Source organism: Leuresthes tenuis, unplaced genomic scaffold (assembly GCF_036924035.1).
Source record: "Leuresthes tenuis unplaced genomic scaffold, fLeuTen1.0.hap1 SCAF_11, whole genome shotgun sequence".
Taxonomy (NCBI): Eukaryota; Metazoa; Chordata; class Actinopteri; order Atheriniformes; family Atherinopsidae; genus Leuresthes; species Leuresthes tenuis.
The window spans coordinates 15355579-15381530 of record NW_027325365.1 but is presented as its reverse complement, the minus strand read 5'-3'; the positions used below and the strand labels follow the sequence as shown (position 1 = coordinate 15381530).

General features: G+C 42.2%; 1 protein-coding gene across 2 annotated transcripts; it reads right to left on the bottom strand.

The window, feature by feature from the left end:
* Positions 1–1091: 1091 nt before the first annotated feature.
* On the bottom strand, positions 1092–25952 carry LOC140318055 (serine/threonine-protein phosphatase 2A 55 kDa regulatory subunit B gamma isoform). Of its 2 annotated transcripts, none has more exons than XM_072395669.1 (10): positions 25714–25952; positions 25045–25366; positions 15806–15903; positions 15377–15542; positions 13636–13748; positions 12936–13113; positions 12029–12193; positions 10363–10532; positions 4689–4780; positions 1092–3160 (listed from the first exon to the last, which is right to left on the bottom strand). In XM_072395669.1, the coding sequence occupies exons 2-10, from the start codon at positions 25118–25120 to the stop codon at positions 2866–2868; spliced, it is 1353 nt and encodes a 450-aa protein (XP_072251770.1). In that variant the 5' UTR covers positions 25121–25366; positions 25714–25952; the 3' UTR covers positions 1092–2865. The 2 variants fall into 2 exon arrangements, with proteins under 2 accessions (XP_072251770.1, XP_072251769.1); XM_072395668.1 differs by lacking the exon at positions 25714–25952 and adding an exon at positions 21677–21833 and having other exon boundaries at positions 25045–25127.

The window sequence follows — 25952 nt, the reverse complement described above, 5'->3', positions numbered from 1 at the left end:
TGTTTTTTTGTTTTTTTTTAAGCATATTTCTGCATTATATCAATCCTGAACACAGTTGGAAGGAGACTCTTAGAGTGCTGTACATGCTACTGATTTCAGTGAAATTGGCCTTTTATACGAGAGGTTTTTTTCGACATGTCAGATGGGTACAGATAGTACAGATGGGAGGAATGAAATACAGGCAGAAACTATCAGGTTAATAGTACTGATAATGCTGGCCCAATACCATCAGGATAGTGCCTGGGCTTTTCTTCTAATGGCAAGTTAAAACTGAAAATGGCGTAGTAATTGGATTCATATTGGAAAAATAAAGAAAAAAAAATCAGGAAGTGGTTATAAGGCTATTTGAGTCCAATATTATCCAGTGGAGAACATTAAATACATCTTCCCAGGAGCTGGCATCCCAGCAAGTTTATCCCCCAAGTCAGACCATGCAATGCCGAGAGAAATGCCTAAAAAAAAAACAAGAGCTACACATCAGACTTTACAGGCCTCAGTTAGCGTGTTAGATGTTAAAGCTCATGATAGTACAGTCAGAAAAGGCCTGGACAAGTAGGGCTTGTTTGGAGGGTGCAGGAGAGAGAACATGGCAGCACAGCTTAGGTTTGCAAAGTTACATCTGAATAAACCATAAGGCTTCTGGAACAATGTCTTTTGGATGGATGAGACCAAAATGGAGATGTTTTTGGTCATAATGCACAGCACCATGCATGTTGGAAACCAAATGCATAGCATATCGGCAGAAATACCTCATACCAACTGTCAAGCACAGTGGTGGAGCGCTGATGAGTGTCTTGCACTCAGTGAGTCAACCATGGACTCTTCTTTATACCAAAGTATTCTAAAGTCAAATGTGAGGACATCTGTCCAACAGCTTAAGCTTTACCGGAAGTGGTTCATGCAACAAGAAGAGCGATTCTGTTCAATTTCTCAGGGGTGCTGCTGGTGGAGGATGTTTAATTTCTTCTACAGTGCTTCTGTGTATGGAAGGATTATTTTATTTCTAGATGCAGTAAGAACATGAAGACACTAGGCGGCGCCTGATACTACTCAATTGGACAATAAAAATCACAAGTGTGCCCTCATTGGATGCAATTTCGTTGAAATCTTTATTCAGAAAAAAATCATATTAACATCATTTATAACTGTCCATTTGACAATCATGTTAACATATATTAAGACAAAAATATCTGAATCAACATTAGTTTGGTAGGGACGTGGAGTACAGCTGACAAGTGTTCCAAATAAAGGATAAAGAAAAGACAAATCAGTTATCTAAAAAATAAACATATCTGCACTTCAGCAAAGTAATCAGTGAGGAAGGCCAAAGAGATTTCAGTAGCGTCGCTCCGCAGTAGCTTCGGAGGCAATCATCAATACGGATGATTGAGTCTGCAGTTGGTTGATAGAAAAACAAAACCCCAAACATGTCAGAAACAGAGCTGATATATACAGACACCGTTGAGGCCCCTTGATTTTTCTTTTTTCTTTTTTCTTTTAGAGCACAACATTTATCAGAAACATTCCCCACTTTTCTTGGCTCTCAGTTTCAGTGAGTCGAAACTGACTTGTGGACGGCTTCATTCAAAATGGACGTGTACGTGTTTGAACCCAACACTGGTAAACATGCTTCAGTGTCCGAGGACACAAATAAAGGTTGGAGGGCTCGGTCATCTATGGTTACTCGTGCTGTGAGGAGCCCCGGGGGCCCCTGAAGCCTTTGTACAGCTGGGTCTAAATGGTTAAGAAGGCAACCAAGTCAGTCAATCAGTTTATAAATATTTAGGCTAAATTTGTTCGACATGCAGCATCTTTTTGTTTGATTGTTGAAAGTACTTATTTGCTTTTTTTTGTATTTTTTTTTTTTTTGTATTTTATTTTTGCTTGATCTGAGTTTAACATATTTAGTGTCAAAGCAGCACAAAACGCAGCCCCGGCCCAGAAGCAGAAACCACAATCAGAGAGAATTTAGCCTGTTTCAACAGAGAAAGCATTCATTGCTGAAACATACTGTATGTTGCAGATTTGAATGTGCGTCCTCGTGTTGTAATACTCTATTAACTTCTGCTTCTATCTGTAAGGACCGTAAATGTTTCTCCTCACTGAGCACAGCCCAGCATTTGGTCAGCTCTCCTGAATCAGGGAGGCATCTGGTGCACTTGGGTTGAGGGGAGGGTCACAGGTACATCCTTGTACATCGTACGTAACGTTTCACGTTGTCACTGTCATCAGAACCACCATCGTCAACATCATTGAACAAGAAGATACAAAAACAGAAAAGCTGATTTGAAAATCAAACAGTCAGTTATATAAATGCCCCATTTCTCATCAGTGCTGCTGGTAGACAACCACAAAGGGTTTTTGTTACACAAAACAGTGGGCAAAGGATAAGAATAGGCTTTGCTCGAGCGCACAAATACATAGAGGAGAGGAGGAGGAGGTGGAAAAAGCAAAAGAGCCAGAAGAGTGAAAAAAAAAAAAAAAAAGACAAAAAGTGTAAACGTCTCTCCTGTCTGGGGGGAGGCAGGCCCCCTCCCCCAGAAGCTGATCTGTAGCAATCAACACACCATCAAGCACAATCCACAGGCTAACAATTAAGAAATCCACAGTTCGGACAATTCTGCAATCTGTAATCCACGGTTCAATCCAGCCGGTTCCCTTTCTCGCCCCGACCGGGTCCTTTCAGTTCTGGGAGGCTGAGGAGGAGGTGAAGGAGCAGATGTGTGTGTATTCTGATTGTGTGTGTCAGGCATCTTCCCGGGTGTATGAGAGTGCGCGTGTAAGTCTGATAACAATAATGTACATTCTAGCATAGTTGTGTGTTTGCGTGTAAACTCGTTTGAATCCACCAGTGACATCCGTTCATTAATGCATCTCCGAGTTGAGTTTGTCCTGAAAGATGTACAGGTTGTTGGTGGCAGCGATGGCTATGATGTTCTCAGTCGGGTGCCATGCCGTGTGAAGGATCTTCTTGGTAAAGTCCAGGCTGTCCACACTGATATCATCTTTCCGGCGCTTTCCTCCGGCGGCGCAGACTCTCCGCGGCTTCAGGACGGCTCTGGGTTTGCTGCTTTCTCTTGAAGCCTCCAGGGTCACGTCGCGTTTGGTGTTGCGGTCGAACATGCGGAAGAAGTTGTTGTAGGCTCCGGTCATGATCACACTGGACAGAGCAGGGGAGGAGACACTCAGTTGTGTTTCATTCATTGTGTTTCCAGTCAAATCTTGTTCATGATAAGCAGGTATCTCTAGGTGATGGATGAGAACTTTAACTTTAACTGAAAATCCTGAAGAACCTCATCAACTACAGTCTCAAATTTGAAAGAGTGTCTTTCTCTCGTTCAGAGTGGTATGTGGTCCTCAAGAAAGCTTCTGCCTATCTCATGAGTTTACCTGCAAGTACCTGCATGTTTTGTGTACACACTGCAGGAACTGTGCATGATCAATGTTTACAGAACTCCCATATTGGCCCATAGAAAAACGTCTCTTTAAGTTAGTCTTGAAAATGAAACAAAACGCAGACGAATGGGCCATTAGTACAGCTCAGAGTTTACTGAGCTATGTGTGATGAAGTAATTATGCCTTTTTCTACCTTCCCTCTGGAAAACAAGAGGTTTTCTGGCTAACCCAAATGTGTTCTAAATTGCTTTCCCTCCAACTGCTTTTTAAACTGCTATTCTGTTGAAAACAGTGGCAAATGCACATCGAATCATCACAATACCACTATGGGAAGTATTTTCAGCTTGTCAGAAATGGCATTTAAACTGGAAATCCATGCGTTTATCGTCAACAGCTTCACGAAGGGTATTGACAATCAACTGGTTATCATTGAAAGTGAAAACTGTAGTTTTTAATAATTTGTTTCTAATTCTAATTTACAAAGGATGCACTGATTATGAAACTCTGGGACGATATTGATAGAGTGAAAGATAATAATTTAGCCCATGATCGATAGCCAAGGCTGACTTTTTCTGTCATTTGCCAGAGAAACAATGTAATATGCATGATTAAAAAAAACAAAACACTTTACAAGTGTTTCAGCCCTTTATCAAGCTATATTTGCATGAGCACAAATTATTTTATACATGGATGATTAAAAAAAAAAATCTTTATCAATGCAACACAACCAGGACGAACCAGATAAATGTCAGGCGCTGTCCATCAGCTGATGGGCTGAGTGCAGTCAGCAAGCTGAATATCAGCCGATATTAGAACAGTACATCACATCAAGTATTCAGATTCTTCATAGGAGCTTTGTTCAAACACTTTTGGCAGCAAAGCAGCCAGTAATCTTTATCGGAGCTAGGCACACCTTCTGATTTGGAAAATTCTCATTCTTTGTGAAACAAACTCTCCCTCTCAGCCGTGTTGGGTTCTATCTGTGTATCCGTGTATCTGTCTAATCTGTCCAGGCTGAGCACAGAGGTAGGATATGCCAGAGAACAGCTTTGTATGTATATTTATGTAAATCACATATTCTCTTTTTAATAGAACACGAAAACTTTATGTTTTTGCTTTGTCAGTGAGAACTGTCTGTAGATCAGTGAGGTAAAAAATGTCAATTGAACCCAGTTTGAAATAAGAGTGTCAAATAGAATTTGGAAACTTGAATGGGTCTGAAAACCCCCTGTAGTTTCTTTTTACAATGGACACAGAAACACGCACAGGGACGAACACGTCACATGAAGTACCTGTCTGAGCCGTTCCAGGCACACTCGAACTTGTCAAAGATGCAGTCGTTCTCGTAAAGGGAGCACAACTTGCTGCGGAGGTAATCATGAACCTGCAAGAACACACACAAGTAGAAATGATCCAAAATGAGACTGGCAACATAGCTGCTTCACTCCCAGGTACTGAATCCCAGTGTGAACTATAAATAGAAGAGAGCAGAACACATGCACGCACACTGAGCTCAGAACAGACTAAACACATCCACTCTGGCCGAGCTGTAACACAAACCCCCCCCAAGGACAGCACAACACCAGCCCTCAGGAACACAAGGCCAGGAGTGCATTTGAATCAAAATGACTAAATCCACTAGCATCCAGTTCTCCGTTATCACACGCTCCATGGAACAGAGCTACAAGTGTGAACACGCTCACAAATTCACTGACTAATAACTCCTTTCTCGTGTGCTTCCGTCTGACCTGTCTGTGTCAGCACTGTCTGCTGGGTGATGCAAGGGCTTGAAATCTACACCTTCCTGCAGCCACTGTGCTCTGCACCGAGCACCCACCTCTCATATTCTGCATAAAGTCAGCAGTCAACAGCTGCCTTGCAATCAATAAACGGTCGAGCTGAGGTCGTTTTGTGGTTGCACGTCAAACCCCAGGATATTTTTGTGTCGCCATGTGGGTCTTTTCACACAGGGTGAAACGAGACAATGTCAGCCAGAGCTGAATATGGTCTTTTTTTGTTTGTTTGTTTTTGTCTGCACAAACCGTGATTAAGAAAATAAAGTGCTGACTTGAATGCACCTGTCCTTACTCACTGCATCATTGTTATGTTCCGTAAGAAATAAGTGTGTAAATCTCCTAAAAAGAGCAGCATAGTGCTGAAATCTGTTTATGTTTATGTTTATGTATTTAGCAGACGCTTTTATCCAAAGCGACTTACAAATCAAGATATAACAAGCTATACAAAAAGCTAACAATAAACTACATAGAAGAAACCCAATAGTCTGACTCTGTCAGAGGTGACAGAGTAGAGATAGGGTGCAGGCATAGAAGGAAGTGCAGAAAGATAAAGTGCAGAGATAGAGGGGGTAGGTAAGTGCAAGGTAAGTGCTAGGATAGGAGGTGCTCTCTGAAGAGCTGGGTTTTCAAGAGCTTCTTGAAGATAGACAAGGACGCCCCTGTTCTGGTAGCGCTCGGTAGGTCATTCCACCATCGTGGGACGACACATGAAAAGAGTTTTGATTGTCTTAGGCGTGGTGTAGGCACTGCTAGACTACAATCCTGGGACGAACGGAGGGACCGAGTTGTGACGTAAGCCTTTGCAAGAGCATTCAAGTAGATGGGAGCCGTTCCATTAAGCACTTTGTAGGCTAACATCAGTGACTTGAATTTGATGCGGGCGGCTAAGGGTAGCCAGTGGAGTTCGATGAACAGAGGGGTGACGTGTGTTCTTTTAGGCTGACCGAAGACCAGACGCGCCGCCGCGTTCTGGACCATCTGCAGAGGTTTCACAGCACAGGCTGGGAGAACAGTCAGGAGAGCATTGCAGTAGTCAAGGCGGGAGATGACCGTGGCCTGCACCAGGAGTTGGGTGGCATGTTGGGTTAGGTATGGTCTGATCTTTCTTATGTTTAGTAATGCAAAGCGGCATGAACGAGCAACCGAGGTAACGTGTTCTTTGAAGGTTAGTTGGTCATCAATCATGACACCCAAGTTTCTAGCAACCTTTGATGGAGCAAGAGATATGGATTCAGTTTGGATGCAGATGCTGTGATGTATGGTTGGTTTGGCTGGGAAGACCAGCAGTTCAGTTTTTGGGAGGTTAAGTTGGAGGTGATGGGCTTTCATCCATGTTGATATGTCAGAGAGACAGTCTGAGATCCGTGCTGAGACCGTGTGGTCGTCAGGTGGGAATGACAGATAGAGCTGGGTATCATCAGCATAACATTGGTATGAGAAGCCATGTGATCGGATGATCTGTCCTAATGAGTTGGTGTATATGGCAAAGAGAAGAGGTCCCAGTACTGAACCTTGGGGGACCCCTGTGGCGAGGTGGTGCGCTGCAGAAGTGTGACCAAGCCAGGATACTTTGAAAGACCGACCAGTGAGGTATGATTCAAACCAGGAGTGTGCTCTCCCTGTGATGCCCATGCTAGAGAGTATCGACAAAAGGATACTGTGGTTGACAGTGTCAAATGCAGCTGATAAGTCGAGCAGGATAAGTACAGAGGACTTAGCTGTCGCTCTGGCTTCTTTTAAGGCTTCTGTCACAGCTAACAGAGCCGTTTCGGTGGAGGTGACCTGCTTAAAGACCGCCCTTTCAATGATTTTAGACAGAAACGGGAGGAGAGAGACCGGCCGATAATTCTCCACATGAGTTGGAGGGAGGGAAGGTTTCTTGAGCTGAAGTCTGAAGTCTGAAGTCCTAAAATCGTTTTACCTTCATTCGGAGGTGTGAAAGGTCATGAGAGCCATTTGGAATTATCTGTCTGCATGAATCTGTCAGAAAATATGATCTGATGTCCTAACTGACACAGACACTATGTGTACAGCATGATAAGACAGAAACCAACTAAAATATTTACTGAATCCTTTTAGTAAATAAATGATGAATTAATTATTTGGCTGCAATAACGCCAAATACTGTTTCCATCAGCCACAGGTCAGGACAGTATTACATTCAGGCGGAACTCTGGATTGTGCAGCCAGTCACATTTTTATGATAGCAGTCTCTAAAGGAACTACAGAATCTGTTTTGGGTTAAGGTCTGGGCCCTGACTGGGCTGAGACAGAAGGTAGATTTCCTTTGTTTGAAGGTTATTCTGTAGTGGATTTAGTCCACTGTTTGGGTCATTTTCTTGCTGCTAGCATCTCCTGACTTTAACATGGCCATCACCACGACATTCTCCTTTTAGCCATTTATACTAATGCAACATTTGCGAGAATATCTTTCTCAAGCCGGACACAATATAGGCACATTTTATATGTCATGACACATAATCAGTCACTTAGTTTTAAAAGGCTGATGAACACAACAGCAAAGGCTTAATTACTTTAATGGTTTCTACATTACTGTCTGCCTCGGAGACAGAAATTGTCGAAGGTTTCTCAAGAAACTCAAGTTCTAGGGTTTTAGATTCTTTGATAAATTAAGAATTTATAACATCCCAAACCATCCCTTTTCAAAACCCTTTCCCAGTAACATCATAGAGTGTTGAAGGCTTCTTTGGCAAATTTCAGGCACAATTGGAATTTCATTCGAAAAACGCCCTCCTGCATTGTGTCCTGTCATGGGCTCTGTACTCCGCACTCGTGGAGAGAGATGATCCAATATCTCCTGAAAAAAAACTTTTGCTGTTAGTGCCATTTTCTTTTCTTTTTTTTTTTCTTTTTATCTCCACTCAGCATTTTGCAATGTGCTTGTGAAACCCCAGGACAGTTTTTTTTTTTGCCCCAAGCAAAAATTAAAAAAACGACCTCACAATACTGAGGTGCTTTTTCTAAGTTAAACTAGATATGACCCAAAATATGTGAATTTTTTTTTTTTATAGACGAGAACAATGCAATATTTTTACTGACTTTGTCCATAACTGTAACTAAGATGAACATCAGGCCTTATTCAAGCCAAATTCATACTTTAAAGCAGATACATTGAAATGATTAACTTTTTTTCATGCTGCAACGTCTGCCATCCCAACGTCTGCCATCCCATCATTTACTCTCCCCGTTCTTCTCTCCTCCTTTCATCAGACCATCCTCACTCTCCCTCCCACATCCACACCCCGCTTCCCCCTCCATCCCCCTCTTCCTCCCTCTCCGTGCTGCATTGCAGATCTAGGTGTCAGCCACCGTGTAAGGTATCCCTCCTTCCTGCTTTACTTTATGAGTGGAGGCTCAGCAGCCTATAAATAGGTTCGGTGCGTCTCAGCCTCCCACTACTGGCTGCTTCATAGGCCCTCACACGTCAGGCAGACACATCCACAAACTCACATGTTCCCCTACATGCTCGCGGCAGGAATACTAAACACATAGGGGAAAGAGAGGTTAATAAACCCCATAAATGCATAAACAGAAGTTTGAGAGGCCTGTTGTAAACACTATGGAGTGACACAAAAAGATCAATTCTATTTGTAAAAGCTTGCATGGACAAACAGAACAAAGCTATTTTCTCAGCTTAGTATTTTGTTTTCTGTGTTCATTTTGAACAGCACGTCAGGCCATTGTTTTCTTTCTCCCACATAGAATACACTAATCATAATTTACTGTTTGTATTTTTCAGAACCCATTTTCAGTATTACTACAGGTTGTAGTCCTACGTTGTAAAGATGACCCCAGCGAGGGTCTCTGCTGATTTAACGTGGATGAGGGGTGCTGTTTCTGGCCTGCAATCCATTCAATTATCTTTGAAAGGTTTTGGAAAAATTCAATCATTAGTAAGTACTTTGATTGCTTGAGGCAACCTTCTGCCTGTGATTCATTTCTCCAACTCTGCATATTTTTCAGGAAGGCAATGCTCCCCTTCAGTAAAGGGACAGTTAGTCACCCAGTAGCATGAACAGTACAAGTGTGATACACGTCAGAACACTTTAAATCAGAAAGTTAAGATTTAATTAAAGCAGTATTTCGATTTGGTAGAGAAAATTCAACTGTATGTTCGACTGATGTATCTTGTTTTGTATCTTCAACTGTTTTCACACAGTAACTGGAGCCCAAAACTTTCAGGAGGTTATCTGAAGGGACAGTGAGATTGGCCAAACTTTATGCATACTTTTCTCACCTACAGTAACTCCCTTGTATAAAGTCCAGAAAAGTGTCAAAGGATTAACAGAGAGTGAGTGTGCATGCTGATGGCATTTGCTGTTTCATACTTGCAAGGTTAGAGATAAATCTGCAACCTTGTCCACTGCAAACAAAACACTGCACTTTGAGCAAAACCTCTGGTGTGATCTGCCCAGGAGCTAATCTGGAGTATTTTCAGAAGTGACAATGCGTCTCTCTTTAAATATCTCCTGCTGTCTTGTGTAAGCAACTGCAGGCAATGTCAAGACCTGATCCTTGGGACACAGTTCAGTGTTCATGTGTGGAAACAATTTAGCAAGGCATCAGGTCCCTCAAGCCACAAAAAAAAAACAATTGGAATAAATTCACAGAAAACCCAAAAGATCTTCCCTCACTTAGTGTTTTCCTTCTGTGTCAGAGAGTCTAACACACATCAGTCCAGAAGTATTTAACTTGATCGAGACCTAGTATTAGCATATCTTCTTCAAATTCATGACACGCATTCAATAGCTTCCTTTCGATTTGCTACTAATAAGTGACTTAAAGACACATGAACATTAGATCTCACTCTGTTCAAAGAGCCAAAAACTTGAGCAGCAGCGTGTGTTGTCAATATGAGGATGGCAGAAAAATATAGCAACATAACAGCTTACAGACTACAGCTGTAGAAGACTGGTGACCAGCAACATATCAATGTAATCTGAAACTATTCCAGACCTGCTGAAGACGAGTGGATTTAAAGAAAATATTCTAATATAACCACTACTCAGTCCACTTTGCCCAAATTTTCTACTTGACGGAAAGAAACTTTATGGTATTAGCTCTGTATGCAAGATCATTTCAGCATGGTGTTTCTTTTTTCGTATTCGGTATCTTTCCTCGTGTTTGTCCTGCATGGTCATTCACACACCTGGTATGTCTCCAGGGGCTTGCTCTCCATGTTGAGGTCCCAGACTTTGGCTGTCAGGTAGTCTCGAGTGAGAAGGTAGCGACCACTGTGGCTAAACTTCACGTCTGACACAGAAGAGATAATCTCAGAGAAAAAGGAGCGGGCACTGGGGTCCTCGGGCTCCTCGAACACTGCAGAGGGTGGGAGAGATAAAGGGAGAGGAGAGTGGGCGCTGTTAAAACAAATGCTCAGCTTATACGCTTTATGTGTATCACACTCTGGTCTTTCTCTTGAGTGCGGAGATAAAGTGATGTCCCTGATGGTGACTGTCGTGTATAAGACAGAGAGACCATCCAGAAAACTTCCTTTATGTACAAATGTTGCTGTTTGGATACTGCTGACTTAAACATTAGCAAATCAAAAAGAGGCTTATTAAACTTAATTTAAAAGTTGACAATGAAATACAAAAATGAAAGCCCTAGCTGCTTGTTGAGCACAGCTTGTACAGGAACACTGCACCAGTGACTCATGGTCAGAGCCGTTAATCAAATGGGAAACGAGAAGAAGGTGGAATAAAAAAATAATGCTTGGAGATCACGGGCCTTAAGGAATGAATGTGCCATGAACTGATATGTTGTCCCTTAGGGGGAGCAGATTTATGGAAAAAAACAACCCTGTTCTGTATTAATGAAAAACAGACCTGAGGTAGAAAAAAGTATTGAACACAGACTAAAAAATGTCCAAAAGAGACACAATACATTGTACTTCCACACTCTGAGAAAACCAAACTTCTTGCAGTTTAGATTTCAAAACGGCTCGCCAGGTAAATTAGGTTAATTAGCTTTGGGATTTAGATCATCAACCTAACTATAACACGGCACAAAAATTAAGTAATAGTGATCCACTGTGATGGGAAAGATATGTCAAGCACATAGCTTCCAGGTAATTTTCATGCAAGCAGTTTAACGTGAAAATGTGTGGTGTTGTGACTCAAAAGCTAAATGCTCCAAATGATATAATATGCTGTTCTGCAAACCAAATGATTATGATTCTAGTTACTATGTGAGAATGAGGTAATCAGAAATAAACACAAAGTACAGATGGGTACCAGTGGGAATAGTCACTTTGGCCAGTTTTGTGTTTTTGTTAGCACGATTACTCAAAAAGTAATGGATGGATTTGCAGGAACATTTTTACAAGCGATGGGACACTGCCCAGCTTAAAAGTGATTAAATTTTGATGTTGATGTGGATCCAGAAAGTTGTTGTTCAGCCTGGGTGGAGGTATGCAGTGTCGAACTGCTCTTGCAGGTACTTTGTAGTAAAACAAAATGTAGGACCGACTGAAATGTCACCCTGATGACATGATGATTCCATCGAGGAGCAAATGTAAAAATCTGGGGATCACCAAAGTTATCAGCAATCATCCTCTGGGAAACATCAATGTTGAAGTGTGGATTCTGAGATGGATGAAAGTGATGCATCTACTAGCCCTGAAGCCTTGCTGCTCATTTATTTGTAAACTTGTGGCTATCTAAAAGGGTCAAGAAATTAGTATGAAGTCATTGTTCAAACCTGTAAAAAGCACAGAAACACATTTTGATCCCTAAAGACCCTCTCAGTGGGTGGGTTTTAGTTTAAAAACACAACGTGTAGATTTGGCCTGTGTCTCAGCAGATTTTACTCACATTTGGAGTGCTTGTCGCACAGGGCTGCTTCTCTCATGTCACAGAGGCGCAGCGTGCCTTTGCTGCTGCTATAGACAAACAAGTTACAGTGGTGGGGGTGAAACTCTGCTGCTGTGATCACCTCCGTCAGATCCTCCATGTTGGCTGGTTTGATATCCACGATGTCTGATAGAAGAGGGAATCGCTTAGGAAGACAGCAGAGAATCAGCTTTTCTAGGCTCGCAGTTTATTTCAACCAGACTTGTTTTACAGTACCTTCCATGATCATCACCATACAGTGTAAACTGTAGGTACTTATTCATTTATTTATGCATTATTTTCATCTTTTTCGTAAATTTTAATCACCAACTCACTCAGATTAAACTAATTAAACCATGTTTTAATTCATTTCAACTCCAGCAAAGGCCCATAATCCATACAAAACATAGACTGAAGTGCTTGCATACGTAAACACTGCCAACAGAATGTAAATATTCCACAGCAGGGTAAGGCAAACCAATAAAAATATATCTTGGGGGCATTGTTGGTTGGAAAGTAATTTCATATTCAGATAAATTGAAATATAATAAACCCTGTCTGGATCAAGGATGTGACTATTGAACTGGATTAGAACTCCGAAATGAGCTAAAATATTTATGCAGCTGCTGAATTATTCATTAAGATACATTTTCACCTCTCAAGAATATTCCCCTCCCCCATTGATGTGGGTCTTTGTGTATTTCTATATACAACAAAGTGAGATTTGCAGTATGAGTGTGTCGTGTGTGTGCGTAGGCAGGGGTTTACTATTGAGCACGTGTAAACATCTACGAGTGAACGTATGCATTAATTATCTGCTGTCCATTTGTTTGAAAGTGTTCATCGCTTCCGATCACGATGCGCATGCACCACAACCCACAAAGGATACTGAAGCTGCGGTCAGTGATGTCCAGATGCCAGAGGTTGATCCTCAGGTCATCAGCTGACATGTAGGTCTCGTAGTCGGAGTTGACGGAGATGGAGTTGACGTGGTACGTGTGGGCATTGGCAAACACTCGCCGTGGGCTCACCTCCACCATCAGGTCCATGGGCTTCAACACCGGCACCTGGCAAAGACACAGAGCAGTATGTCATCTTTTCCACCCACTTAGTGGAAGAAAAATAATAAAAACGAGGTGTGTATATCAAACTAAATACATTTCATTGTATCATGAATTAATATTTAATGCTGTGCTTCCTTTGGCATCAATAATACATCACCGATTTAACAAAAAATGCTTTCTTGATAGCAGCATAAAAAAAAAACAGTTTAGTGCTCAATTTCAAGTTGTTTATGGCAGCATTCTCAGAAATTCTTTGTTGACACGTTTGTATTTTAATCCACAGCACCAGCATCTTCCAGATGTTCTCAGACCTCCACGGAAATGCTTTGTCTAATTGGGATCCAGTGCAGACGTTGTGTAACTGAATATAAAGGACTTCACCACCCGACACACTCATACAAAGTCATCCGCGCTGTGTGCCAGTGACCCATTTTTGTACATGCAAGCACAGCTGTATCTCTGACCCAGTTTTATTGGCTAACCAGACAGATAGCTGGATGGATAGATAGATAGACAGATAGACACCTGCAAGGACGTGACTGTGGAGATGTCCTTGAAGCGGCCCTCCTCATCCTTCAGGTTGTATCCCTCCGGCCGTTTATCTCTTTCACTCACCTTCCACAACTTAATGGTCTTATCTGGAAAACAGACAAAAGAATTGCTTTAAAAATGTATTTATATGGACATACAATATATAGAATCATGCTGAAATAATCATTCTCATAGATATCCGTAGAATTTTACACTATATGCAGCCTTCTGAAAGTATTTTCTTTGTATCTTCATGGTTTCCTGTGTGGGCCCTCACACACATATACATTCTCCTTCGTCAGAAATAAGACTTTGCATAAAATCAAGCTTCCCACAGATTGTGTGGAGGTGTGGGCATTGTTTGTTTATGTTTTAAAATGTTCTCGCTGTGAAACAGTCAGTAAACTACGAATTATGTCTCTGATTTACTAGTTTGTTCTGTGAAGAGCTGCAGTCTAAGAAAGCTGTTACTTATCTCCAACCAGAAAAGATCAGCTCTGTAATTTGGGTTAACGTTTTCCCAAAATGCATCTGACAGAGGAAACATAATAGCTGCTTTGTTTGTCTCAATCTCAGAATCAAAAATTAATTGAAATTCCAATATCCCTCTTCCAAGGAACACCAAATGCAACATTACTTATAAAAAGGGCCACGTTTTAAAGGCTGTGTTTACAAACTGTGACCAAAAAATGCATCTTTAAAGTCCCCCTGATATGGCTGGTAGACTTCCGTTTGCAGTGTTGCCAACTTTTTCCAATCCAATGTACTTAAAACCTGCTCGAAAAAAAGTATTAATGTCATATACTGATGATGTCATCACATTTGCATTCTGCTTTGTTCCAGTTGAAAGTTAGGGGTTTATCTAATGAGCTCTGATTAAATGTGATCTAAAAATGGCAGATAAGACTGAATACAGAACTTAATATCAATTTGGTGAAATTAAAACTAACCGTCTCGGGTTCAACAGACTGTCAGACTATATTAAAAATGATGTCAGCAAGCATCTCGGCAGAGTCAATGCCCAGCTGCTGAAGCAGCTCCTCCATTTTTCATACCTTCCATTATAAATAATATACTACTTAAAGAAATCAATAACAGGCCTCTCAGGGTAAATCTATAGATCTTTCAGCAAAGCCATAAAGTCAGAATGTATTACATAAATTTGGACCTTGCTGCACAGCTAGACAAACTCGGACGCTAATGACTGTCAAATTTGTGATACAACGAAAGCAGCAACTCTTCACTGTTTAGGTGGAAGAAAATGTGCTTCTGACCAGAGAAACTCAGGCAAAAATCTGAACTAAATCGTCCTTTTCATTCACACAAAGATAGTCTGGGTTTACCTAGTCAAATTCAATTAGTGATAGCCCCACAACTGAAAGGTAAAAAAAATTAACAACCTCGATGGATGAGGAGCATATGGATAAGAATCTTTAAATTCTTTCATATAATTCTGAAATGAGGAGTGTATGAAGCCCACACAATAAGTGAACAGAGGCTGATATGATGCTCTGAAAGTTCTGAAGTCTTACTCTACCACGTGAGTGCAGACTCATCTGTTTCAGTCATAGCAGTTCTAGAGGGCCTTCCTTTTGTGTCACACTCAGCGAACTACTCAAAACGGTCAGTACGTTTTAGTACGAAGACCTGGCATTGTTGAGATGTGTGTGTGTGTGTGTGTGTGTGTGTGTGTGTGTGTGTGTGTGTGTGTGTGTCAGGGGTTATTTGCCCTCACCATTGGTGGAAAGCAGGAATTGTGCGGCGTTCTGCTGAGGCAGCCATCGGATCTTATTGATCTTCTCCTCGATCTCCAAACTCTTAAGGTAGTCGAATTCGGGCTCATGGCTCTGAAAGGTGCTGTACACGTTGTACTCTCCCTGGGAAAATGGCTCAGTCTTGCTCTGTAGAAATAAAACGAGGAAATTAAAGGAAAACATGAAATTGCTCATTTGTACACTACAGAGCAATGTAAATCTTTGGACCTTCTTTGGTCATCGTGTGAAGAAACCACAGCCTTGCACAGCTATAGTCATAAGCTCTCTGACACAACAGACACATCAACTATGCATCAACCAATCTATAGTGTGTCTGGAGGGAAACACTTTGCATTCAACCCTCTTCTTGCTGCTGTAATGAAAAACTGTATATTTGAGTGTGTGCCCACCTCAGGTTCCCTCTGAAAGATGACCACACGGCCCCCTTTGTCCCCTGTGGCCAGGAGCTCTCCTGTATGGTTGAACTCAACAGTGGAGATGATATCAGCTGGAGAGAGCAATAGACAGAGGCCAAGAAAGAGAAAGAGGGGTGCAGTATGAGAGGTGAAATGATGGGGGGAGAGACAGAGACAGCAGCCATTAGATAACTGACCACACATCATTATTCATCTGTGAAATGTTCATGTGACTATCCGATTTAAACAATCAATCAAAGCATTAATGTTAAAGGATGACAATGTAATATGATGTGAGGGATGAAACTAGATTTGACCGCAAACACAAATATGTAAATTTGCGTGAGCACAAAAAGTGTCAGCTCTCAAAACACAAAGAAAAGCAAAGCCACACAGAACACATACACAGCTGTTTCACAGCAGGCTCAGGTGTTTTCTGTCATCCACTCACACACACACACACACACACACACAGTGACACACAAGGCTGCAGTGTCACATGAGTTCATTGTGTGCAGGGATAAACATGTACTCCACAATCTCTGCAACATGCGAGTGCATAAACAGCAGTGTAACTGAATAAGTCCACAATATATATATTTTTTAAATCCACGTTTACATTTCATAGAAACAATTTTTGAATGTTTGCAACAATGTCCCCTTCAGTAGCTCTGTGTCAATAAATGCCAACACACTCTGTGACACAACACAGAAATGTGAAGAGGAAGCACATTAACCAAAAAAAAAAAGCGTTTTTTCACTGGTCCCCTCTGCATCGTACAATACACCAAAGCTGAAATAAGAAAGCTCTCAGCCGGGCTGTTTGGTGAAGGGTACGAAAGTGTGACATCCGAGACTTGAATCTGGTTTGACGTTGCACGTAATCTGCTCTCTGTCCTTCCGTCTACTCATCCTCTCCTCTCTTTTCACCTTTGGGCAGCAGATTTAAGATTTTGTAATTTACTTTGAGACAAACCTACTCCGGAGTTCAAAATCTATCAGTCGTTAAACCTCTTTCGAAGAGATTACTGGAAGAGCTTCAGTAATGGACCCAACAATAGACCCTCCAAGATCTTTGATGCCGTGCTCGTGAATGGATGTTTGTTTTCAGTTTAGTCCTGTATTTTCACTTGCTTTGTCTACCAGACACCCTCAATCTATCTTACCTGAATAAACTCTGCATGTTTACAGATGACTGTGAACCGAATGTTCACAGTTTCAAATCTGTGACCTTCAACACTCATAAATACAAAGACAGCGTTAAGGACAGGAAACAATGTTGATTGCCTTTAGTTCAGACTTCAGTTGCTTGTATATGGGGGATACACAGTCAGATGCTAAATCTGACTTTAAAATTGCCTAAATCAGTTCTCTGCAGATTACATTATTGGAGAGTAATAAGTCTTGGGTTGCAATCACACCAGAAGGTTATGGCAATCAGCAGAAACTCCACAAAGTTACAGCACCTAGACGAAAATGACTTCTTCAATGTCACCTACCACGAAACCACAAGAATGAACAAATCATAATCAAAATGCTTTAGAGAGCTGCTGGTAGGCTTTCTTTGTACTTTAGAACCAGCCAGAAACGCTGATTCTTTGCTTTGTTTCCTTATTTCTTATAAAGCTAAGCTAAGTGACTGCAGAATGACTTCATTTCTTAGTTCGCATACTCGCCTTTTCCAACTCTGCTAAACTCACTTTTAAAAGTGGAGCTAATACTATCTGTCATCTGCTGAACAGTCACTGCTGAAATCCGCTATGTTCTTTGGTTCAATTAATGATGGCAGGATGACAGTTTTACCTGACAGCTGATGTGGTCTTTGTGTTTGTTGCAATCAAAGTGTAAAATCATTGTCAGTTAAACTTCAAACTGTTTAACAGGATGGAAGAAATACAATCTCGATCTCCGACATAATACTCATTTAAAACAAAACTTGTGTGAAAGGAAACGATCCATCTCTTTTTATGCAGTCGAACTATCATTTATTAGTTCATTATGTTCAAGTAAACTATTAAATTAGGCACAGTTGAGTCTTTTTTTATCTCTTTATTTCAAACATCTGTGCCCAGTGTACATCTAATGTTCATATGTTTCATCCATAGCTATTTTTGGTTTGTTTGTTGTTAAATAAATCTTGATATCTTATCAAACTGTTGAGATTGTCAAAACTTGGCATTGATTTCTGTAGATCTGCCTTACTGAACCACATACTTCTGCTGTATGATGTCAATAATTCTGACCAGAGCAGCAGAGGTGGAACATTAAAAAGCTTTACAGCATTTATTAATAGAGCAATTCTGCCTCATTGACATTTTGTGCAACAAAAGCTCAAAACAGCTCAGATCTAATAGATAAGAACGTGTCCTCACCATCTTAGACTGTAATAAAAATAGAGCGTGGAGAGTGTTTTTTATTGAGAGCCAGAGCTGAAGCTTGCCTGTTTTGTGGTAGCCTTGAGCAACTTAGGTTTTATGAGTGGAGGCAGGGTCTGCTCCTGAACCTCTACACCAACACAGCAATTCTCACCCTGTTCCACACACACTGATTATTCTTTCCTCTGTTTCAGTCATCTTTACACTCATCATCTCTTAATCTCTGATGTGCTTTTCATCATTTTCAAGGTTATGTCAGCCTTTCCCTCTCTTCCACATTTTCTTTTGTCATCCCTCATTTCAGTTTCTCCAGTTTCTTTCGTTTGCCACATTTTTTATCTTTTTCTCCCTCTCATCCCTCCCCCACAGCACTCTGCCGCCTGGCTGTATGCGAGCATGTACATAGTCGTGGTGATCCTGGTGGTGGAAGAATGGGCAGGATGGGAAAGGAAGGTGAAGTGAAAGAGGCGATAGAGGGAGGGCTTTCTCTGATGAGTGGAGGTTACCATGGTAATGGGCTGAGCCAACCAGTGGCTGCAGTACTCATAATGGTTTGCCGTATATGGTAGTCTGATGAAGGAGGAAGTAGGACTCATCAATCCTATCCTCACAGGAAGAAGCAACGTGGTAAAATAATTATGCTGCTACAGTTCTGTCCACTAACCCGTGCTGCTAAATTAACTCCACAGAGCATGGACCCATGTTACTAATTTGCACCTCCAGATAATCAATGCGTGCACACACAAGATGGTGCTCACGTAAACCATGCATGCAATCAAATTCTGAACATCTGTATGGACACCGGTGAGCTTTGAGTGCACACATGTACTTCTGATGCTCTGTGTGTGAGTGAGTGTCAACTGTATCCAGTCAAGTCAGACAGAGAAAGAGCTCAGCTAAGCAAAACCAAAGAGCAGCACACAGTGTAGCTGAATAAAATATGGAGCACATGCTCTCCACTCTCATCCTCGTTACTCAACCTCCACCCTCTCTGTCTTTTTGTTTCTGTTTGCCTCTCCTGCTCGCACACACACAGCTCACACCCATCTGTCTCTTTCACGCTCTTTATTAGAAGAGCACTACAGAAAAATGAACCCAACAGTCACTGCTATAACAAGCACTGTGGTTCTCTCCCACGAGGCACAGCTGTCTAGTGCCCAGTATATGGATCTCCAGTGTGTGTGTGTGTGTGTGTGAGAGAGAGAGACTCTTTGACTGTCAAGCTTTAACTCATTGTCTTATGGTATATATGTTTGTGTGCTACAGTGATAGAGAGAAGGATGTGTCTCCCACAAACAGCAGTTTAGCATCAGCAGGCTTGCCTGACTCATTGTCACAATGCAGAAGCTGAAAGAACACTCGGTGACTGCAAGTGCAGGCACCCACACATACAATGCATTTTGACAATGACCAACACACAACATGAATGAACCCAGTCACAAAACACACAAACGCTTGAATGCCCATGATGTCAATGATGGTTTAAAAAAAAGAAAAAAAGAAAAGAAAAATTGAACACAATAAAAATAGACCATATATAAAAACTATCTAGTTTTCATTTAAAGTCTGCTTATATATAGTCCAAGTATATGCTTACAAAATAGTACTAGAGCTACCATTTTTCAGTTATTTATCTTTTTATCAGCTCTTCAAGTTATCCTACATTCAACTAAGCCTGGTGACAGATAGGAAGGCTGATTTTAATTATTCAGCTATCTCCTCGGTGGACTGAAAGCCTAAAAACTCTGGCCATTGCTCCTAGAGGCTAAGTCATCAGATCACAGCAAATGAGTTCCCAGACCGGGAAACCAACAAATTAATTGTGCAAAACAAACTTGTAACAAGCGTCTGCTGTTTCCAGACTTTGATATCCATGCAATAGGAAATCCTGACTTTTGTAGACAACACCAGAGAGAGAAAAAGGGCAAAAAATGTGAGATCGTACTGCTTTTCTGAGCAAAGCCAGAACAAAATTAATAACCTACTGAACAACATTTTTAGATCAAAGTGTTTACTACAGTAAAAGCTGAATTAAATAAAATGAGTGGGTAGAAATCAATATTTAGCTAAAATCTATCCACCCATAGTCTGTATTACAGAATTTCAAACTGGGAGGAGGTATGTGAGATAGATGAGGGGGGTGGCGAAAGCACAGGGAAGGGAATTCCTTTTTTTCTGAGGTTTCTATAGGGACAGCGAGGGGAGCAGACGTTCCAATTACAGAAATCTTAGCTCTGGGTAAACACGGACCATTAAAGCCGAGCCAAAAACACACACTCCTTAAAAGCGAGGACAAGCCACCACTCAGCAGGAGATGTCCGTGTATGTGTGTTGGCAAACGTGAGTGCATGCTGTAGCTCAAGTACCCCACATTTCCTGTGAGCGTGTGCACAAGTGTGTGCACTCAATTACCCTGCAGAGAAATAAACGGGATGGAGGGACTGAGGAAGAGGAGGGAGCGAGAGGGAAGAGGGGAGAGGCAGCCGGAGGGAGATGTTAAATTGATCCCTGTCCTGCAGTTTTGCAGTTATCTGGAGAGAAAAAACAGTGCTTGTGTTTGTGTTAGAGGCGCACATGTGCTCAGAGGAGTGATTTAAGCCCGTCACAGCAGGGAATCTGCCATTTCTGCAAACACACATCAGCACAATGGAGCAGAGCCGTGTGAGTCTAATGGTTATAGACACAAACAATTAGAATCAAAAACCAAGCCAGCTTCAGCATGTGTGGAATACACCTGTAATCCTGCTTTAGCTGCAAAAGATTCCCAGAATCAGTAATGAGGGATGCGTTTTTGAGAAAGATTTGTTTGTTTTTCCACCAGATTTAGAAGACTGGTTAAAATAAATTATCATTTTTAAAAAAGGATCGGAGCTTAGCTGCTATATACTCAACCCAGCCCAGTGATAAAAAAAAAAGAATGAAATTACGGGCTGGCGGCTCAGGAATACCAAAGAGAAATCCTTCACTCAACAGTAAGCTTTCTCTATTCTCCTCTTATCTCATAAACTGCAGTCTTAGTGGATATCAGCATGGATGTAGTCTTTAGAGACTTATATGAGCCAAAATTTACACTTTGTGTGCTTTTACCTTAATAATTAGCAAAAGGTTTTTGCACAGAAGGAGCAGGGATGTCATCTGGCCAAACTATTCAAAGAAATGTACCACACACATTGGTTTAATCCTGAACAAAGCAGGAAGACTGAGACCAAAATAAAGAAGAAGCTACAAAAATAGACACACCAAACGGATGAGGCAGGTAGACAGAGACAAAGAGATGTTCAGGATATTTATAACACTCAGACTTTTGTGATAATTCACCTGATCCGACTCTTGCACACACACTCTCCTTGTGAACACATACACTAATTCTCCCGTGCAACCACTCACACGCAGGTGCACACATATGCTCTCATATCTCACCCCGGGGTCATGTGGCTCAAATGTGTGACACAGATACGACCTTCGGGATAAAAGAGGATAGAGCACACACCTTCAGTGTAAGAGGCAAACGGCTCAGGCTCCAGAGAAAGGGTAGTGATGTCGGAGCACAGGACCTGGATGGGGCTCAACATCCTGGGGGAGGACTCCAAGGTGGAGAGGGGTGGACAGGATGGGCGGAGCTCTTCAGGCTATAGCCAGGAGCAGCCCTGCAAGAGGAGCAACGATGGTCGGGAGGGAAGGGAGGGAGGAGGGCGACAGGGAGGCAGAGGGTAAGGAAGGAAGGAGGACCGGGCAAGATTAAGGGTGGGGACTGAGTTACTACATCACCACATTCGGTCATGAGTACTCACCAAAGAAAATTTACCGGTAGTGTGTTCATGGTCACATTGTATCTATGTAACATGAAACAGTCACAGGTGGGGTTTGGCAGAAAGGTCAGCGTGACATGAGGAATGAACAGATACAGACACCTAACGGCAGAGACTCAATATGTCTCGTTGGTCTCTAATGAGATTTTGAAGCTAATGATAATTTTGCTGATACTGATTACTTCATGCCAAGAAAAGGTGAACAAACCAGGAAGAGTGGATTACCCTCTCACATTTAACCGTGTGACTAACCGTCTTCATTACTGACCAATTTGACATCTTTTCAATTGATCTATAATGGGAGTAAAACATGGAACATCAATAAGTCTTCAAGTCAAAAGTAAGTCTTGAGGACATTCAGTTTAAAACTGGACTTACACTTTACATTTACAATGAAACTACTGTGTACATACACAGACTTTATTCCGTAACCTCAGTCACTATTTGTGTACGTCTCAAAGTACAATATATATATGTAACATTCCTATGTGACAGCACAATTGGTTACAATGTGTGGCTTATTGAATTTTGCTTTGCACATTCTACTGTGTTTTATATTATTGTGTCTTCTACCACTTCGTCTTTATTATTATTATCAATATGTGTTTCTGTTTTTTATCTCTTATTTCCCATTTGCACTGCACTCTATGTGTATGTGTAAATGGCAGATAAAAGATTTACTACTTTACTACTAAGTCTTTAAAAAAAAAGTGGCACTTTCAGCCATATTCTAAAAAGATATCTAAAAAGCACAGATTATAGAGTAGAACGCAAAAGAGCGAGCTGCTCCGATTTGATTCACCGATGGCAATTTCATTTCACAGATAAAATGCCCCAAAAACTATGAAAAATGTTTAAATCTGTTAATCCGGTTTGTTTCTTTTAGGTTCTTGGAATGAGTAAAATACATTAATGCTACACACTCTGGCACTTAGCGCTGAGTAAATCCAGAGTTGATTTATGCGCATTGTTAATGGGATGGAATAGAATTCCCATATTTTTTCAAAACCATCTAAATCTGAAATTTGTTCATATTTCCTCATCCGTCCTTGAACCCAATGGCACCCCAGCTGGAGGGGGAGGCTGCAGCAAAGGGAGATATTTTGGAAAGCAAAACATGTTAGTGGGGGTAGTAAGAGGCAAAGAGGGAGGGGAGGGACAGTAAGGCAGGGGGAGGTTAGGCACCCCTCGCCCAAAGGAATTAAAGGGCAGGGGAATCCCCACAGGAAGATCTACAGACACACTGTTATGTATGCGCACTCACAAAACAGTTGTAGACACACATCCATACAGATGCACAAACCTTAGCAAACATGCGTGGCATGAGTGCAACACAGGCAAAAAGTAAAGCAAGATGGAGTCACAAATAAATGCATCTAAGCATAAAATCAAATCTCTGTGTCTGACTCTGACACCCTCTGTCCCTCTCACACACATACAGAAGCACGTCGCGTTGGAGCAGCCTTCTGGGCACTGTTGGATAATTGTTGGGCAGTTGCACCACTACAGCACCAGGCAATGCCGTTATCTGCATTAAAGAACCGATGGGGAAAGAGAGGAAGGCAGTGGGGGATGGAATCTGGGAGTGGGTGAACTTGGACAAAAGGTGGAGGGGGGTGGAGTGGACTTAAAGGAAGTGGCAGGTAATGAGATGTTTTTATTTGTGACAGAAAACAACCCTTGATGGTCATTGGAGGACTCCGTGTGGGATCTGATTTTAGTGAATAATTTGTGCATCCCGCGACACTCCCTGCTCTCCATGTTCTTCGTGACGCTTCCAGACCATTAGTGCTGGGTGGCGTGTCCACATCGGCATGAGCTCACCAGCAATTTTACCCTGAATAATGTCTGTGTCCGCTTGAGATGTGTGGAATAATTAATACTGCCATTATTGGTGGGTGGAGACAGCCTGTCAATCACAGTGGCCAAGCATGAAAAGCAGCATGTTTACCATCATAGGCTGGTTCTGTTGCAATAATATGATGGTTGATGCAAGTTAAGAATCATTCTTGCTTCTCAGTCATCAAACGATCTTCCTTTAATTAACACAAATTGCCCTTGGAAACACTTCATGTATGAGAAAAAACAGAGAAGCACATTCGCACATACAGACAAACAAAGACAGTCTCCAGTACAATGAACACACACACACACTTACACACATTTACACAGTCAACAGGCAGAACTACAGATCTCCCCAGTGTGAGTGGAATTACGTGACAGCTGAGACACAAGAAGCTTAAATCGCATTCTAAAGCAATATGAGGATCATAAATGAGTTTGTAGCACGTCCATGACCCCTTAATGATAATGGGGTCTGAGAAGCATTGCTAACGGTGAGCTGTGAGAGTAAGAAACAGACAGACGAGGCAGCAAGGCAGACAGCGTGAAGGTAAGATTAGTGGCATTCAACGGTACATTCCAATTGTTGTCAGAAACAAACTCCACTTCAGTGGATTACACGGTTTGTGTGCTGCTGGATTTTTCAATGTCCCCCCCCAATACAGATCTGATGTGTGTTCAGTTTGACACTCGCCACTGTTATAAAGAGGAGCAGACAGCAACAGAGAGAAAGCGTGCGTGTGACTGGTTTGTTTCTGGTACTCTTGAAAACTGGTAATTCTACTGAAAAAAAGCAATCCTTCCTTTCTGCAGACACCATCCGAGACAAACATAAGTACCCCTAAAACCAGGACAGATCAATTGTTCCCTGCAGTATAAGGAAAAGCTACAAAAACACAAAGTAAACATAAATGAAAAGTGCAACACACGAAAAGAGAATCGTCTTAGAGAGGAGATGGAAGAGAGGAAAACATGCCAAAGACGGTTTCATTTAGCTCTGTCTGCAGCTCTGTCTGAACACTTTTCAACACAGAGCTTATAAAAGATTAGGAAGCCGCCCTAAGCTTGTTTTGTCCCACAGTAAAGCACTCACACTCTCTGTCACACACACAGACTCTTCCAAAGTCGCATGAATAGATGCACACTTGCATGGGAGAACACTTAAACCCACTGCAGACACAAACAGCTTCCTCCGTCTTCTTCTTACCTTCAGTCACATAGTTGTGGTCGGGGAGGAAGCCGTGGTGGTTGAGCGTCGGGGTGGCGTCAGTGTCTTCGCCCATCAGCGGGGCTGGGGGGAGCGCCCGTCTTGGTGGGGCAGCGTGGTGGTGGCAGATTGGTGGTGGAGGGGGTGGTGGGGATGCCGGCCAGCACAGCGCCCATGCTGCTGCCCGCCGACGCCTCCTCAGCACAGCATCCTATCCTTAAATGAGGATGAGTGGCAGGCAGGGAGGGAGGGGGGAAGTCCCACAGGAGGGATGGGTGCGTTTAGGAGTCCACGGTATTGCCTCTAGGAGTAAGATTCAAACCTGCAGAGGGAGGAGTATTAAAAACATGAGCTTGGTTGGAGAACACACATCACTTATGTGGCGAGAAAAATCAAGAACGCCACATGTCCACTCTGCAGTTGTTGAGTCCAGGTGTGGCCAGACCAGCTACTCTCCCAAAAACACAATCAGCAGCATACACACCGCCGTAGTGTTGGGAATGGGTAAAGTCCCTCCAAGCGAAGAAGAGGAGAAGAGGAAGAGGCGAGAGGGGGGATGGGAGGGAGGGATGAGCAGAGCTCTTGGATGGAGTATCTGCAGTGCTGCTGCTTCTGCAGTGAACTCACACGCATGGGCACACACACACGTACAGCGGGATAAACACTCACCCACTCATATGGCAGCCTGCAGGTCAGATACTCTTTGGCGTCTCCTCCATAAATGACATCTTTATCCTCTACAGTAGGTAAGTGTCTCTCTGGTTTCTTGGTTGTTCGAGAATGAGGAGGAAGATTCTGCTGGCCTCACACTCTGCTGCAGTCTATGCTTTGGCGTATGTATGAGAGGCAGAGTGAGAGGTAGGGAGAGGGGGAGGGAGAGTCAGAGAGGATCTTTCCTGCTGCGCTGG